The sequence below is a fragment of the Plenodomus lingam genome, assembly GCF_022343315.1.
Source record: "Plenodomus lingam strain CAN1 chromosome Unknown contig_13, whole genome shotgun sequence".
Classification (NCBI taxonomy): domain Eukaryota; kingdom Fungi; phylum Ascomycota; class Dothideomycetes; order Pleosporales; family Leptosphaeriaceae; genus Plenodomus; species Plenodomus lingam.
The window spans coordinates 51,558-66,239 of NW_027093931.1; the positions used below are offsets into that span (position 1 = coordinate 51,558).

At 49.1% G+C, this 14,682-nt stretch overlaps 6 protein-coding genes across 6 annotated transcripts; 3 read left to right on the forward strand and 3 right to left on the reverse strand.

Moving 5' to 3' along the window:
* Positions 1–1,047: 1,047 nt before the first annotated feature.
* On the forward strand, positions 1,048–3,477 carry IAQ61_001593 (uncharacterized protein; the record flags this gene model as incomplete). The annotated part of the gene is made up of 1 exon (XM_003833450.2): positions 1,048–3,477. The coding sequence occupies one exon, from the start codon at positions 1,048–1,050 to the stop codon at positions 3,475–3,477; it is 2,430 nt and encodes an 809-aa protein (XP_003833498.1).
* A 534-nt stretch (positions 3,478–4,011) lies between these two features.
* Positions 4,012–4,469, reverse strand: IAQ61_001594 (uncharacterized protein; the record flags this gene model as incomplete). Its single annotated transcript, XM_066095159.1, has 2 exons — positions 4,012–4,245; positions 4,308–4,469. The coding sequence occupies 2 exons, from the start codon at positions 4,467–4,469 to the stop codon at positions 4,012–4,014; spliced, it is 396 nt and encodes a 131-aa protein (XP_065954643.1).
* Positions 4,470–5,048: 579 nt separating this feature from the next.
* IAQ61_001595 (uncharacterized protein) lies at positions 5,049–5,258 on the forward strand (the record flags this gene model as incomplete). Its single annotated transcript, XM_066095160.1, has 1 exon — positions 5,049–5,258. One exon carries the CDS (start codon positions 5,049–5,051, stop codon positions 5,256–5,258), a length of 210 nt encoding a protein of 69 aa, XP_065954644.1.
* Positions 5,259–5,407: 149 nt separating this feature from the next.
* IAQ61_001596 (uncharacterized protein) lies at positions 5,408–7,446 on the forward strand (the record flags this gene model as incomplete). The annotated part of the gene is made up of 4 exons (XM_003833451.2): positions 5,408–5,793; positions 5,936–6,200; positions 6,595–6,953; positions 6,978–7,446. 4 exons carry the CDS (start codon positions 5,408–5,410, stop codon positions 7,444–7,446), a joined length of 1,479 nt encoding a protein of 492 aa, XP_003833499.2.
* Positions 7,447–7,552: 106 nt separating this feature from the next.
* Positions 7,553–9,398, reverse strand: IAQ61_001597 (uncharacterized protein; the record flags this gene model as incomplete). Its single annotated transcript, XM_003833454.2, has 4 exons — positions 7,553–7,681; positions 7,737–8,746; positions 8,797–9,139; positions 9,201–9,398. The coding sequence occupies 4 exons, from the start codon at positions 9,396–9,398 to the stop codon at positions 7,553–7,555; spliced, it is 1,680 nt and encodes a 559-aa protein (XP_003833502.1).
* A 2,075-nt stretch (positions 9,399–11,473) lies between these two features.
* On the reverse strand, positions 11,474–13,505 carry CYT1 (cytochrome c1). Its single transcript, XM_066095161.1, has 6 exons — positions 13,326–13,505; positions 13,088–13,304; positions 12,740–12,897; positions 12,572–12,634; positions 11,918–12,517; positions 11,474–11,864 (listed from the first exon to the last, which is right to left on the reverse strand). Exons 1-6 carry the CDS (start codon positions 13,421–13,423, stop codon positions 11,753–11,755), a joined length of 1,248 nt encoding a protein of 415 aa, XP_065954645.1. The 5' UTR covers positions 13,424–13,505; the 3' UTR covers positions 11,474–11,752.
* Positions 13,506–14,682: the final 1,177 nt, after the last annotated feature.

Below are 14,682 nucleotides of genomic sequence, written 5' to 3' on the forward strand. Positions count from 1 at the left end.
TGACGTGCCCCGTCACTTGGGCTGATAATTTTCTAGCATCTAATCGTGTTTAGACGATCATGAGCGTTCTTTCTGACAGGAGCAGTGCATATCTATCGAGACAAGTTAGATGGTAAATGACTGCCAAGCATATTTTCTAGTCATGACTACCCTTGGCCCTTAAGAGATTAGGCTGCTTGCATATAACAGCTTCGATATTGACATATTCTATGACCTGATACCACGAAACGTGCATTTAAACGACCTATGCACAGCTCGGTGGCACTCCTGTGGGTCAGCCCCCTCGCACTTGATTTGACAACACAGCTCCCTCTACCATGTTGCAGCCCACCGGGCAATTTATTCTGAGCACTCCACAGCACGGCATTTGAATTATGCAGGGACTTGTAGTATCGCTCCGTCAGTCTGACATGGTTGCAAGGGAAAGAGAAATACACACATCGCCACAATCCAAATGTTTGTCCAATAGATATCTGTCGTGGAGATCAGGACCCTGCACTTGACAATAGGTTATCGAGTGATTAGCATCGGAGCTCTGCCTACAGGCATAGCAATCGGAGTCTGGCAAAATGCTGCCGACCCTGTCGTTCTCGAATAAGCTCAAGACAAGCCAGTGGGCCAACAACTGATTGACATGTTCCTTTGCCCAGTTCTTCACTAGAGCCCACATATATTTCTAATGATATAACCAAAACTACTTGTACAAGCGGCTTGGGAGACGTGGGTTCTGGGGTCTGGCTGTCTTTTCGAAGATTGCCATACAATGATCCACGTGCCTGAAAACTGCCTGAAGGGGATGTTGCTCCATTTGAATAGTCAAATAGCAACCCGAGCGATTGAAACAAAAAATGAACTAAGTGTTGGGTAAAAATTGAAGGCCCGAAGATCGGGTTGGGGAAATACTATGCTGGGAGCTCTGGCGAGAGGTCACACTATAAAAGGCCTTCAATAATAGCCCAAAGTTCCATCTCATTACGGTTGCTTGAACGACCCTCAAACAAGTTTCCACCCCAACATAGTCTTCATCACATTTCCTACGACTTGATCATGTCTCTGACCACTGTGTCCAATGTTTCTGCCCCCACTTCCGTTGTTGTTTCATCAGCGCCCCGAATCTGCCACAACGATACCAATAACTCTACATCGATCTCAAACACAAGCTCCTACGAACCGAAGTGCAATGCAAAAGCGCTACCAGCATACACTGTCATAGATGAACGTTGTGTTTGGCATTGGACAGACAAGCTCTCTGAAGCCGAAGGTTGGATCGTCATTGATTCGCCAATACCCACAGCTTCCGGGGGAGGTTTGTTCCTGCACAATGCCGCAACTTTGGAGGAGGTTCGCGACGTCGCTACCACCATGAGTGCAAAGCTCGCAGTATCTTCCCAGCCTCAAATTGTTGGTGCAAAAGGCGGCATCAGATTTCCATCCTGCGACCCTCGAGCTCCTGCTGTACTAGAACGCTTCATCCGCGACAATGCTGCTGTCATCTCGCAGTACTGGGGGACTGGAGGAGATATCAATACGGACCACAGAGTCATCGATGAGCATGCTAGGACATACTGCGCTCCAGGTACTGCGACCGCACTGGACGCTTTACGCAAAGCTTTGGGCTCGGAAACTACAGCGTCTGTCGATATACATGGTCTCCTGAACGAGAGGATTTGCCAGAGCGAATGGTCCGTCAATGAGTTCAGTGTTGGCCACGTCATGGCTGTCACGCTTAGGGAACTCCTCCTACGTAGCGCACCCGATCTCATAGGGCAAGTACGCCTTATTCTCCAGGGCTTTGGGGGCGTAGGCGCTACTTTCGCCGAGGCTGTAAAGCAACTTGGTATCGGCGAGGTAGTCGGTATCTCCAGTCAATATGGCTTCATTTTTGACAGGGATGGCATCGATTGCGCGAGTATCGAAATGAGCAGACGGCGTGCGATAGGCAGTGGCTCGGTCCGAAGTTTTGACCCTCGAAGCCTAGAGGCTGGTCTCTCTCAGTCCCAGCTACAGTCTGAGCTATATTCTCCTCGGAGACCTGACACCAGCGACGAAGAACACCTCACTCACTTCCTGAGTGTTTGCAAAGGTCATGTGTTCGTTCCTTGTGCCCAGCGCTACGTCGTCAGCTCAAAGATCATCTCCACTTTGATCAACGATACGTTTGCTGAAGCTCCTTCTCATGCTCGGTTCATTCTTGCGGGAGCGAACAACGTGTTCAATTCAACTGAACGCAAAGATGACATCTTGTCTATGCTTGATTCTGCCAGTATTCGAATGCTGCCCGAATGGATCAGCAACTCTGGGACCAGTAATCTCTTCATGCGGGCCTGCAGTGGACTTGCGTTGGAAGGATACGCCGCGAGCACTTTGGAGGCATGCGCCAATGATACTAAAGCTTTCATAAATGCCGTCTTCGTCAAGGTGGGCGAAAAAGCCAATAATGCGGCTATCTGGGATGCTTGTGAAGGCCTTGCAAACGCTCTAAGAAGTGCCGGAGCCGTCAATCTTCTCGGTGTGAAGGGACTGACCCATCTGAAATTAGCATCATCTGATGTGGCCAGAGCCAGCCAGACGATTATGCAATTGTACGGTGCCAAAGTGAGTGCTGATGGCAGCTGCTTCCAACTTCCTGGGCCCGGAGATCCAACCATCAGTGTAGCCAAGGCTGCTGAAGGCATGGGTCCTGCCGGCATGGGCTTCTCCGTTTGCTTCTCCGTTTACAATCTTGCAAAAGCTCGCGAGTTGCTCAAAGCTGAAGCATACACCTTCCATGAGGAAAATACGGAAGGACAAGCTGAGTTGATTATCGACTCTGAGGAAGCTGGTTATCCTACTATTCTTTGTCAGGCTCCAGCCCAAGAGCCGTCTCATGACAACTTCTCTTCCTCTTCCGAAGTGCTGAGCTCAGTGGTGAATTCGATTCAACATTTAGACCACTACGCTACCATTCAGCCTGATACCACAAAGATTAAACTCTTCCACGAGCGCATGCTAGGCTTCAAATACGTTCGGACCTTCACTGTCAATACTGGCTCTAGGGCCGATGGCCAAGACGATGGCCGAATGCATCTCATGAGTTGGCCATTTGACAACAAGCGAATCGCTTTTCTCACAGAAAGCCTGTCAGACGATTCTGTGTTTTCGAAGCTTCTGAAGCGCAAATGTAGATCACACGTTCATCATTTCGCAATGAAAGTGGACAATGTTGACGCTGTGTTTGTTGAGGCAAGGGCCCGAGGCTGGGGCACCACCTCTGAAGAACTCAGCGTCGATCTTGGCACCGGCCTACGACAATTCTTCATCAAGGAAGAGGAGTGTGGCTCTGTTCTGGAATTCATCGGAGACAACAAGCCGCAGTCCTCCGAAGGCGGCTCAGCCTCTGCCGCTCGGTATGGTGAGATCATGGGTGATGACGCGGGTGAAGGGAAGAAGTTTTACAGTGGCAATATTGCTAACTTGGCTAATTCATGCGACGTTTGATTTTGGAAAGCATTTGCTGAGTTTCCTGTTTATGATAGTTAGCAAACCTAGTCGTAGCAAGTAGGATCATTTGAATGCGGTATACCGGTATCGTCCCAGAAAACGCACAGCTTCTAGTTTCTCAATTCGCATTTGCAAAAGTGATGTGCGGGTTGGGTTTAGATTCTAGTGAAAGGTCCCTGGACCCTGACTACCTGTAGTATGTAGTAACTAGGTATATCCTGTCAGAACGTAAAAGGCTAAAAGCTTCGCATCCGACTAAGGGTAGGTACTTCTGCGGGTGGCGTTTAATAAATCAGTATAGCCGAATTGGACATTGCTTTTTATTTATGCTAAGCGACTAGTACGTAACTTCAGGTACTAGATGCTAAAGTAGGTTAAAAGATGGAGGTTTTAATGAAAAAGGCATGCTTTTAAATTACTCAAGCAGGAGGCTAGTAGAGCACGTGCTTTTAGCTAGATTCACGAGAAGATGAACGTGAGAATTTAGTGTTTGTTACATAATCTGCATACCTTGAAATTGTCAACATCTGTCTAGCTAATTAGAAGAGATTTAATCTTTGCTAATAAGAGATTGCAGCGTGCGCTCTGGAATCTTAGGGTGGTAAATGGGTATGGGTTGGGTACGGGTTGGGTCATGTCACGTGACAAACCCTCCCCAACATACCCAACCCAAGTTTTTGGCGCTAGCGATGGGTTTGGGTTGGGTTGGGGTCGACCATCGCACGGGCTAGGGGTTTGGGTTGGGTCATTACCAATCGGGTTAGGCTCGGGTTTGGTACCGAGGTTATTACAGAAAATTATAACGCTACCCCTGACCCAACCTATACCCGAGGCCTATGCGACCCAACCCATACCATACCAATACCTAAGGCCCGTGCGACCCAACCAACACTAATACCCAAGGCCCATGCGACCCTAACCCAACCCAAACCCTTCGCTGGGTACCCCGAACACATTTGCCAGCCTAGTACTCTGAATCTTTTGGGCATTACTTTGGTAACTGAAATGCTTCCTGCGTGAGCAAACGGTATAGATCCATATCTACCGAGCCCCTGGGTGCGAGTAGGTCCTAGTCACGTGATGATCAACGCTCCCATTGATCACATCTCGTGGGTCTGGAACAAAATTCTCTGGATATGCACTCAAAATGCACTTGAGTAAGTTGAGGGTTAACAAGGGCCTTCAAAACGTCTGCCTCTTTTTTTCTTGCTCCCCACCGTCGCAATGGGTCAATTCTACAATTTCTATTGGACGGCGGCTAAATTTCCTTTTCAGATGTGACATTTCCCCGCATATGACAGAAAAGCGAATACATTCCAAACTATCCGATGTCAAAGGAGATCAAAGAAAGTAGACACCCTAGGTACCATAGTCAACCGATGACTGGTTAAGACCAACGTCGAGTCGAGTTTCCAGGGGACAATTAATAGACTTTCCTCGTGAGCACATGCGCATACCTGAACCCAAAAAATCTTGTTACCAACAAGTATCCGCAGGTGGATTTCCCCCAAGTCTTTGCTCATTCGAGAGATGAGAGCCGAGAGTAGAATTTCCAGCACTGACAGCGAATGGGCTGTGCCAAGTTCAAGTTCGGCGCACATGCCACCCACCACGTTACGTCACCGCCTCCATCGCAACGTTTCCAAGGATGGACCTTTGCTTTGAGCGAATTGACAGCCGCCATTGAACATCTAGGGTCGGCGAGACCATGGCCATTGTCTGACAATAGGGCGTCGAGTGGGATACAAGGCCGTGGTCTCTTGGCTTGCAGCGAATGACGACCAAGTACGATTGACTTTCGTTGCCTGTAGGTGCTGATTCCTTTGACTTGGACGACTGCAAGGTATATGAATGTTTCCATCTGTTGGATGATTGCCGCAATTTATCGCAGTGCCCTCGTATATCAAAGCGCGTGTCGCCATTGTTGATGATCTTGTATCTTTTACCGCGTATACCCACGATGCGTTCTACTTCATTTGCGCCACTCCTGCTGTCCTCGCTCTTCTTTTCTATCCCACTGTGGGCGCAGCAGAATGGCGCAGAGTCATCAATCGAGTACACAGACGATACTCGGTTCCGCGATGTAGTCCTCGACGTGACGAATACGTATCGAAAGCAGCACAACGCGACGGCCTTGGGATGGAATTCGACATTAGCAGATTATGCGGCAGATTGGAGCGAGGATTGCGAGTTCAAGCACAGCGGTGGCCCCTACGGAGAAAACCTAGCCTCTGGATATTCGAATGTAACTGAGTCGATTGTAGGGTGGGGGGAAGAGCGGGAGGAGTACAACTTCAATGGGGGGCAGTTCAGGTATGTCGTTTTGATATCGATTGTGTGTTTGTTTAGTACCTTCATCCGAGTCCTGTAATCACTTCAGGTTCAGACTGACGAAGCTTTTGGTTTCCTGATCCCTATGACTTACTCTCGTGATTCTGACATCCATCGTCTGCAGCTCATCCACTGGTCACTTTACACAATTGGTGTGGAAGAACACTACCCAAGTTGGCTGTAGTCGTACTCAGTGTAACGCCGGTCAACAAGGTGGTGAGGGCGATGCGCCCGGCTGGTACCTTGTGTGTGAGTATTCACCTGCAGGGAATGTCATCGGCGCGTTTGGCGATAACGTACAAGAGGCGGTACGAGAGGATCAGCAGCCCGAGGGACCAAACGCTTCAGGAGTGCCAAGTGCAGAGAGTGTTGCTGCAGGATTGATCAAGGTCAGCTGGCGGGCACAGTGGATTGTCATGATAGCAAGCTGTCTATGCTCTAATCTTATATAATAACAATGATCATCACTCAAATGGCAATGGACGCTGCTGCTGCATATACTCTACATGAAGGACGATATCAAAGACACGATCTGCAGATGCAAAAACAGCGACCATATACACGTCACAAGCATGACCCTGAGATCACCGCGCTGCCTTGGAGCTTGGGCCTCTCAGTCACTTGAGTGATATTGTTTACCGCCCTCCAACGCTCAATCCTTGGCGCACACTCCCATAATCTCTTCTTCCGCACCTTCTCAAATCTTGCCTTCGCTGCTTCTATTTGGTCTTGTCCTACAACAGCCTTAACCCCGTTGCAAGTCTCTCGCCGTATTCACCTCAGTATACCGCATCAGTACACGACAACAGCATGCCATTCATGTTCTTCAATCTTCCCCGAGAGATCCGCAACATAATCTACAAGCAAGTCTGGGCCAGCACGACTGAACAGGAGCTAGTCTGCCGTCCCTCAGTCGAAGTGTCAGCAGAGTACGCTGGCAGCAAGAAGCTCTACGCCAACTACCTCGTCACCGCCAAATGCCTTGCAACAAACAAGCAGATACTTTCCAAGGCTCTCGACGAGCTCCACGGCAGCGTCCGCTTCACCCTTTGCCGCGTACTTCTTAGCCGCAACGCGCACGACTCCCGTTATCTTGGCCTGCTCAGTGGACTACTTTGTCCCCTCAAGGCCAAAGACATCGAGTATATATAGCAAATTTGACACAGGACTCTTCCAGGCCCAGATCTTGTGTATAGTTTTGAGAAATTCTTGGTCATATACTGCCTTGTTGGAAACGACGCCAGGCTCATGGTGGCCATGGTGGGAAAGCTGATTGACAGCAAGATCCTGCGTACCTTTAAGTTGCAGATTATGATCCCAGGCCTCAATGACCTGCAGCACCGCTTCCCGTTTTACAAGAATATTGCACGTTTCAAGGACCTTGTCGAAGCTGGGTGTCGATTGGAAATCGAAGTGGTCACGGATCATCCGCGCGGTCAAGTGGAGACATATCCTGCTACACACCGTGGGTTTTTAGAGTTGATGGAGATGCTACGTGGCATCGCCTTTGATGACTCTGTTCAACTGTCATCGACATGTGGGCTAGTCATGGAGTCGACACAGTATTCTGAGGAGAGCATTACCAGTTCACTCGTACCCAATTACAAGTGCAACTTCACCTTTAAAAAAGCCTAGTGCCATCGCACCTTCTTGTATAGCTTCTTCTCATGGATCCGGTACTGTATACACTGTACAAATAGCTAAAATTCACAAATTTTTGTAGCCACGGCAACTACTACTTCTACGATAAATCAAACCCCATATATCCATGTCTCGCCACCTCCCCAATCATCTCATAGTACGCCGGCACCCCACCCATATACAATAATGGCTCCCTTGGTTTCCCCGGGATATTCGTTCCCATATACCACTACACAGCATTAGCATACTTCCACCAGCCTCAAACACCCGTGATTTAAACTCACAGAATCCACACTAGGTAGGAGTGACGCATATGCCAGCTTCAACACGAGCTGTTTATACTGCTCCTCGCTCTCCTTTTTGACTTCAATCTTCCGCAACGACTGACTCTGCATATGGCGCATCATTTGCAAGATCCAGTTCCCTTGTAACTCGGCGCACGTCGGGCCGTTGCAAAAGGCAGTAGGTGCTTGGGGACCGTAAGTGAAGAACAAATTTGGGAAGCCCGAGACGGCAAGGCCAAGATAGGTTTTCACGCCGTCTGCCCAATAGTCGCTGAGGCGCTGGCCAGACGAAGCTCTCATGTCGATTTGACAAAGACCGCCTGTGACGGCGTCGTACCCTGTTGCGCTTATGATGTAGTCGAAGTCGTGTTCGTGTTCTGCGGTCTTGATACCGCGCTCAGTGATCTCCTGTATTGGTGTGCCCTTGCTACTAATGTCGACGAGGGAAACGTTGGGCCTATTGTAGATTTCGAAATAATCAGTCTCCAGCGATAACCGCTTGCAACCAAACGCATACGGCTGTTCGATAGGAGCAAGAATGTCTGCAATCTTCGGGTCGTGAATCCTTGCTCGTGTCTTGTCGCGCCAGAAGTTGTAGGCTTCGCGATTTGCGTCCTTGTCGAAGAGCATGTCGTGGTAAGTCGCGAACCAGAAACTGAAATCTCCCTTGCTCCAAAGCTGCTCGTATGTTCGTTGGCGCTGCTCTGGGCCGTCGTCAAACGTGGAACGAGGGAGAAAGTTGAAGTCGAATCCGGCAAAGCTGTTTGTGCGGCCGGAGAAGAGGTTTGGATATGAGGAATGTGCTGGTGCTGGATGAGAGGTATCGTAGTCGACTTGAAGCATCGGCAACGACATGTTTGGAGTTCTTTGGAAGACGGTAAGTTGACTGGCCACTTTACTGACTTCCTGGGCTATTTGAATGCCCGTACTTCCCGTGCCGACTACGGCCACTCTTTTTCCTGCCAGATCGACATGTTTGTGTGGCCAGTACGAAGGATGGAGAAAGGTGCCTCCGACAAGTTAGCAACGAGGGTAAGAAACAAGAAAGTAGGTAACCGACCTTTGAAGGATTCAATGCCCTTCCAATCCGGAATGTACCTCTTCGCCGCAAACCCAATACTAAGCAAAACAAACCTCGCTCTGAAAGTCTCTCCCGCCTCCGTCTTCACCACCCACTCTGCCTCGGACTCGACCCACGTAGCAGAGGAGACAAAAGTCTCAAACTGCGTATCTCGCCTCAAATCCCACTTCTGGGCCACATGCGCAAAGTAAGACCGGATCTCGTCGCTACCGGGGAACCTTTGCTTCCAACTCCAGTCGCTCCAGATTTCCGGGTCGGAAAAGCTGTAGTGCGGTGTTGAACTGTCTACGCGTGCGCCTGGGTAACGGTTCCAGTACCATACCTGTGTGTCCGAGATCAGTTCAGATTTCATGGCAAGAGTAGGTCATTGAAATAGTACTTACACCCCCGTAGTCTGATCCCTGCTCTACAAGTTTCACCTTGTAGCCAGCGTCGCGCAGTTTCTTTAGTTGGTACACGCCCCCGAAGCCTGCACCGACAATGAGCGCGTCGAGCTGGGCTCCTCCGGTCTGATCCTCGTTTGTGAGATTCTCTGATTGTCCATTCGCTGCTGCACCATTCGATTCATAAGTTGAAACCATATTGAGGTATCAGAGTGTGAAATGCAGTAGAGGTGAATGGGCAAGGCAGCAACAAAAGTATCACTGAAATGCAAATTGATCACGAACACCCTCGCGATAAATATGATGACAACAGTGTCTAGCCTGGGATGTGACCCAGCACATCTGGAATCTCGCTCTCAAGCAGCACTCGATATATGCCCGATATAGTAAACTGCTTCATTCGTACGCAACACCAAACACACCTAAGCTGTGCATACCAACATGCAAAAGTCAATTTACCCTACCATTGAAATGCCAAAGTCCCATACTGGTACGTCCTAGACGCACTGTAAGCCTGTTGTACGACATCAATCCTTTTAGATTTACCCGTCTGAGGAGCCGAGCCTTCCCGGTACTGTCGAATCCATGTGAAGTCATAGCCAGGATGGTTAGAATAGCATGCGAGCCTGACTTACCGGTAGCGCCTCTCCTTTGATTTGCCTTGGCTTGCCTGGATCTCCGCAGTCAGGCAGACTAGGGGTGTTGGATGAGATGGTGTGTACGCGAGCCGCAGAAACTAGGTCTTAGAAAGAGGGGAGCTATGGCAAAACGAGGACGTACCCGTGAATACCTACCAAGACGACAAAAACCTGCCTCATACACCTCCAACGCCACAGAAAAAGCACAATACCAGTGCAAAACACACCACACCAACAACCCCCAAACAAAATAACCCCCCACCCTCTCCCCTCAGCACACTAAACTCCCACATCCACTACGGTAAAAAATTGTTTACTGTAGAATGGTACGCTAGGGGTTTACTATATAGGTGTAAACTGACCTCGTGTATACCTGTAAATAGGTTTAAAGTAGTAGTTTACTTTTATAGTAGGGGTTTAAATTAAGTATAAAAAGTAGTTTTATTTCTATTATACACTATAATACCTAACTAAGACTAAAAGGGGTAGAAAAGATTAGCTTTACGCTATACGCATATATAACATAATAATAAGTCATGATATTTTTACTAATAGGAGGTGGTGATAATAGAGGTGGTGGAGGTGGTGGTAGTGATGGAGGTGGTGGTAGAGGTGGTAAAGAAGATTAAAGAAAGGAGGGGTAAAATACTTAGATAGTTAGTAGGAAACTAGTAGATTAATAGAAGTAGAAGTAAAAGTGGAATAGATAGTATAGTAAACCCTATTTAGGTTTACTTCTTCTACCTAAACCACTTCTTAGTCTACTTTAGATAAATATGGCTACTGTAAACCGGTTTTGTACCGTAGTGATCACAACACCCTCGCACACTTCAAAGAAGATTTGGGCGAAGACAAATGGGTCCACAGCTTCCGACAGGCAGGAAGCAAGGCCGTTGCCATGTACGAATCGTGCATGAAGAGCATTGACCGGCTCACGCAGGCTATTCAAGACAGTCATGAGAAGCTACACACAACACCCCCCTGCCAAAACCTCACACCCTCCCCTCCATTACACTAACACACACTCTATAGGAGTAGTACAAGACTAGTTTAACATAGCTATATTTATCTAAAGTAGACTATAAAGAGGTTTACTTTAAAGAAGTAACCCCTAGTAGGGTTTTAGTACTATATATTCTACTCACGTACACAACTTTTTAATGTATATTATTAATTTTAAATATATTAGTTAATAAGCATTATACTCTTTACTTCCTTTCCTTCTTATCTAGCCTCCTAAGCACGTATTAGGTAAAATATCCCGCTTTTCCCTCTAGGGATCATAGGTACAGTGCAGAGTGTACAAGACTAGCGATAGCACTTTTTTAAAAAAAATAAGAATAAAAAAATTAAAAATACAAAGAAAAGAGAAAGAATCTAGGTAAAGTAATAATACTGGTGTGAGTATTGTTAAACACGGTACTCCCACACACACAGTCAACCCCCCAAAATCTACCAAGCCGCCCCTTTCTTTCTTCTTCTACAAGAAAAGCACAGCACATCCAAATCCAACCGCATCCGACACCATATCTAGCGCGCAGACGAATCAATCTCACAACGGACAACAATGCGAATCCTGACTTTGCAGAGAGCAATATTCACAATCTTACACCCTCTACACATGTAGTAGCCCTATCCCACCTTCGCAATACGCACCCCCATCATCCTCACACCCCCAAAACACGCGCTAGAATAAATCAAGTTTGTAGATGCACAGATTAGGACAGCGCTGAACTGTAAACGAATTCAGATTGAAAAGAATAAATGGAGCAAGTCTATGCCGAATGCCTAGTCAAGGAAAACTGAAAAATTCGTGTTCTGAGGCTGTAGCTGGCACTGTACAAGATATAGAACACATGCGCTTCCCGCAACTCGCTCCTCCCACTTCGCCAATATCAGTCCCATGCCAACCGTCTATTGGTTCGTCTTGCCATTGTTGTGAGGCTTGGGCAGCTGGTCGAGAATGCTCTTCTGTTGTGGGGGGTTGTACATGAGTTTGCGGGTCTTTAGTGGGGCCCACTTGTATCTGTTTGGCTTGTCAGTATCCTATCTCACACCATGACCATGTGCCTTGCTCACCTCTTCACCCATACACTAATCGCAAACAGCACACTGGTGACAGCCAAGACCTTCCATCCCATCTTCTTGCGGTCGTCCATTTCAGGCTCGGCGGTCCAGTTCAAGAACTCGACAACGTCCTTGGCCATTTGCGAGGTCGAGGCCTTGGTCCCATCGTCGTATTCGACCAAATCGTCGTAGAGCACACGGGCCATCGCAATACCAGTACCGGGGAAGTAAGGGTTGAAGTTGAGGCCTTCTGGCACAACGGCACCAGCAGGTGGCTCCTCGGGGTAACCAGTCAACAAGTTAAAGATGTAGTCGCAGCCTCCGTGGCGAGCCTTGACCATGAGCGATAGATCCGGGGGCAGGGCACCGTTGTTGGCAGCGCGAGCGGCCTCGTCGTTCTTGTAGGGCGCAGGCATGTAGTCAGACAGCTTTCCAGGGCGTTTCTCAATCTCACCCTGGTCATTGGGCTCGGTGTCGTATTCGTTTTCCTCGGCAAGGGCCTTGGCTTCATCAACCGTCATGAGCTTTCCAACGAGGGCTCGGTAGGGAACGCGGGAGATGGAGTGGCAGGACGCGCACACTTCGCGGTAGACGAGGAAACCACGGCGGAGACTGCGAACGACTCAGTACGCCATCGACGTGCGGGGGAGCAGATGGCAGACTTACGCGGCGTGGTCAAATGTCTTGTTCCACTTTGTGTGCTCCCAGGGATATGGGGTTGGGTGAAGACTAGAAAGAAAGACAGAGGATTAGCGCCTGCTTGTGCCCACCCTTTCCGACCCATCCATGCCCACCTCCAACAAGATATGACATGACAGCGGGGGCAGCACTCACCCTTCTTCGGCGGGAGTCATCGCATCGACGTTGCGACCGTAGAGATGCCAGTACCAGGCAATTGAACCGACGGCGAAGGCAGTGGCACCAGCCGGGAGGGCATTGTGCTTCCACGCAGAGCCAGCTCCCTCGGCAGAGCTGGACGTCGAGGCAGAGCGCTACAGGATCCAATTCGTCAGCGAATCATTCAATGGGATAAGCATCCTGCGAGGGGGCCATCTGGTGCATTGCAGAGATGAATTCGCTGGGGGTGGGGGGCTCGGGAGAGCTGTGGGGGGGGGGGGAGGTGTATTTGTTTATGGGTTGTTCTGAAAGGGTGGAAGGTGGGATAGCCGGGAAGAGGCGTACCGAAGTCGTCTTGGAGGCGGCATTGCGAGCGGCGGCGCCGGCTGTACGCGCAGTACGCAATGCTGATCGAGCCAACATGATGATATGAGGCCGGCTCGGGGCAGAGAGGAGCGGACAAGGTCGGTCAATGGGGAAGCGGGGAGAGAGGTCGGCGGCGGTGGTGACAGTTTGTGGTGGTGTCTCGAGGAGTTGCCCGATCGCAACTTCTTCCTGGGGACTTGGCGGTCCGTGCGCCTACTCATCCAAATCCAGACTCAGCTGATTGGCCCACAGCCACAACGCCGTCAAATGCATGATGTTTGCACTTTTGGCTGTGGCATTCCATTTGCACCCCATATCCTCACCCTTTGCCTTTCGACAAGACCATGACTCTTGGCGAGAAACAGAAAGAAAGCAACATGCCTTGACACCCAGGTACCTATTCTACTTGGGCGTAGGTAATACTAGTGCCGCACAGCTCTGTTCTTTTCACCCTCCAACACTTCACGCCTGCACGACTCCCTCATCAGCTATACACTAGGTCTACCATCTATTGAATATTCGTATTCGGGCTCATCAAACGTGGCATTTTGTGCTTTGTGGCCAACATGACGGCCTATCCGCAAATCACCCTCGCGGTCACCCTCGCGGAACTCTTTGATAGCTCGCAGCTCCACATGGACATTCTCGATTCAACCTGGTTCAAAAATTATGGTCAAGTACAAGCCTTCCCGGCACCCGAGCCATTGCAATCTCTCTTTAATTCGATTGAGCTTCCTCATCCAGTGAGATTTGAAAGCCTGGGCCTCATCGTAAAATCTGGGTCACATGTATCTGTAACCGAGGCAATTCATCTTTGGGCCATGCACAAGCTCTTTCAAGATGTGATTTCCAGTGCCTGAATTGTATAGATGGAGAGTTGTTGAGCAAGGAAAGATGCGCAGAATATTCATCTACGTGCAACTGATCCAGGGGCCCACGCTTGAACAACACTGGCCTGAAATGCCTGCTATGGACAAACATGCAATCTGTAGCGACCTACGTGCTAAAGTGTCTTGTCTTCGCAGTCTCCAGGACAGTGAATCACAGCAAGTCATCGGTAAGCGTTTTAGGTAGATAGAGTAGGTAGGACGTCGCCAAATCCCTACAGGATATATATGCCATGATCCTGCGCCAGATCTCTGCCTAGAGAGTTTACCTTTGCCAAGGCCGTCTCCCTCTTGAACCGTCTTCCACGACTGGATGTCCTGGTTGTGGCGCAGGCATGCTCCTGATCCACGGAGCATTGAAGACCTAAAGCTAGGTACACAGCACATGCTGGTGGAGAGTGGCGTGGTTGGATTGATCAGTTCTTAGTGCCTCATGCGGAAGCTTTGGAGGCATTTGATTTCTACATGTGCGCACTCGGTAGATTTGAAGCTTTCCCTCTGAGGGGGAAGATTTGATTCTTGATAGCACGTCCATCTGCGTAGTAGTACAAGTGATGTGATGACAACTGAAAACAACGAGTGTTATATCGCCAGAAACAGGATCCATGATTTAGAAAACAACGAGCTCACTTTACGCAAGATAATGGCGTGTCCACAATGCGAGTTAGAACGGCAGGCAGACTGCAG

Coding starts and splice junctions, on each gene's coding strand:
- CYT1 (XM_066095161.1), bottom strand. CDS start 13,423: ATGGGGTGCAAATGGAATGCCACAGCCAAAAGTGCAAACATCATGCAT. Junction 12,635..12,739: donor ATGACTCCCGCCGAAGAAGG/GTGAGTGCTGCC, acceptor CTTTCTTTCTAG/TCTTCACCCAACCCCATATC. Junction 12,518..12,571: donor AAGACATTTGACCACGCCGC/GTAAGTCTGCCA, acceptor AGTCGTTCGCAG/TCTCCGCCGTGGTTTCCTCG.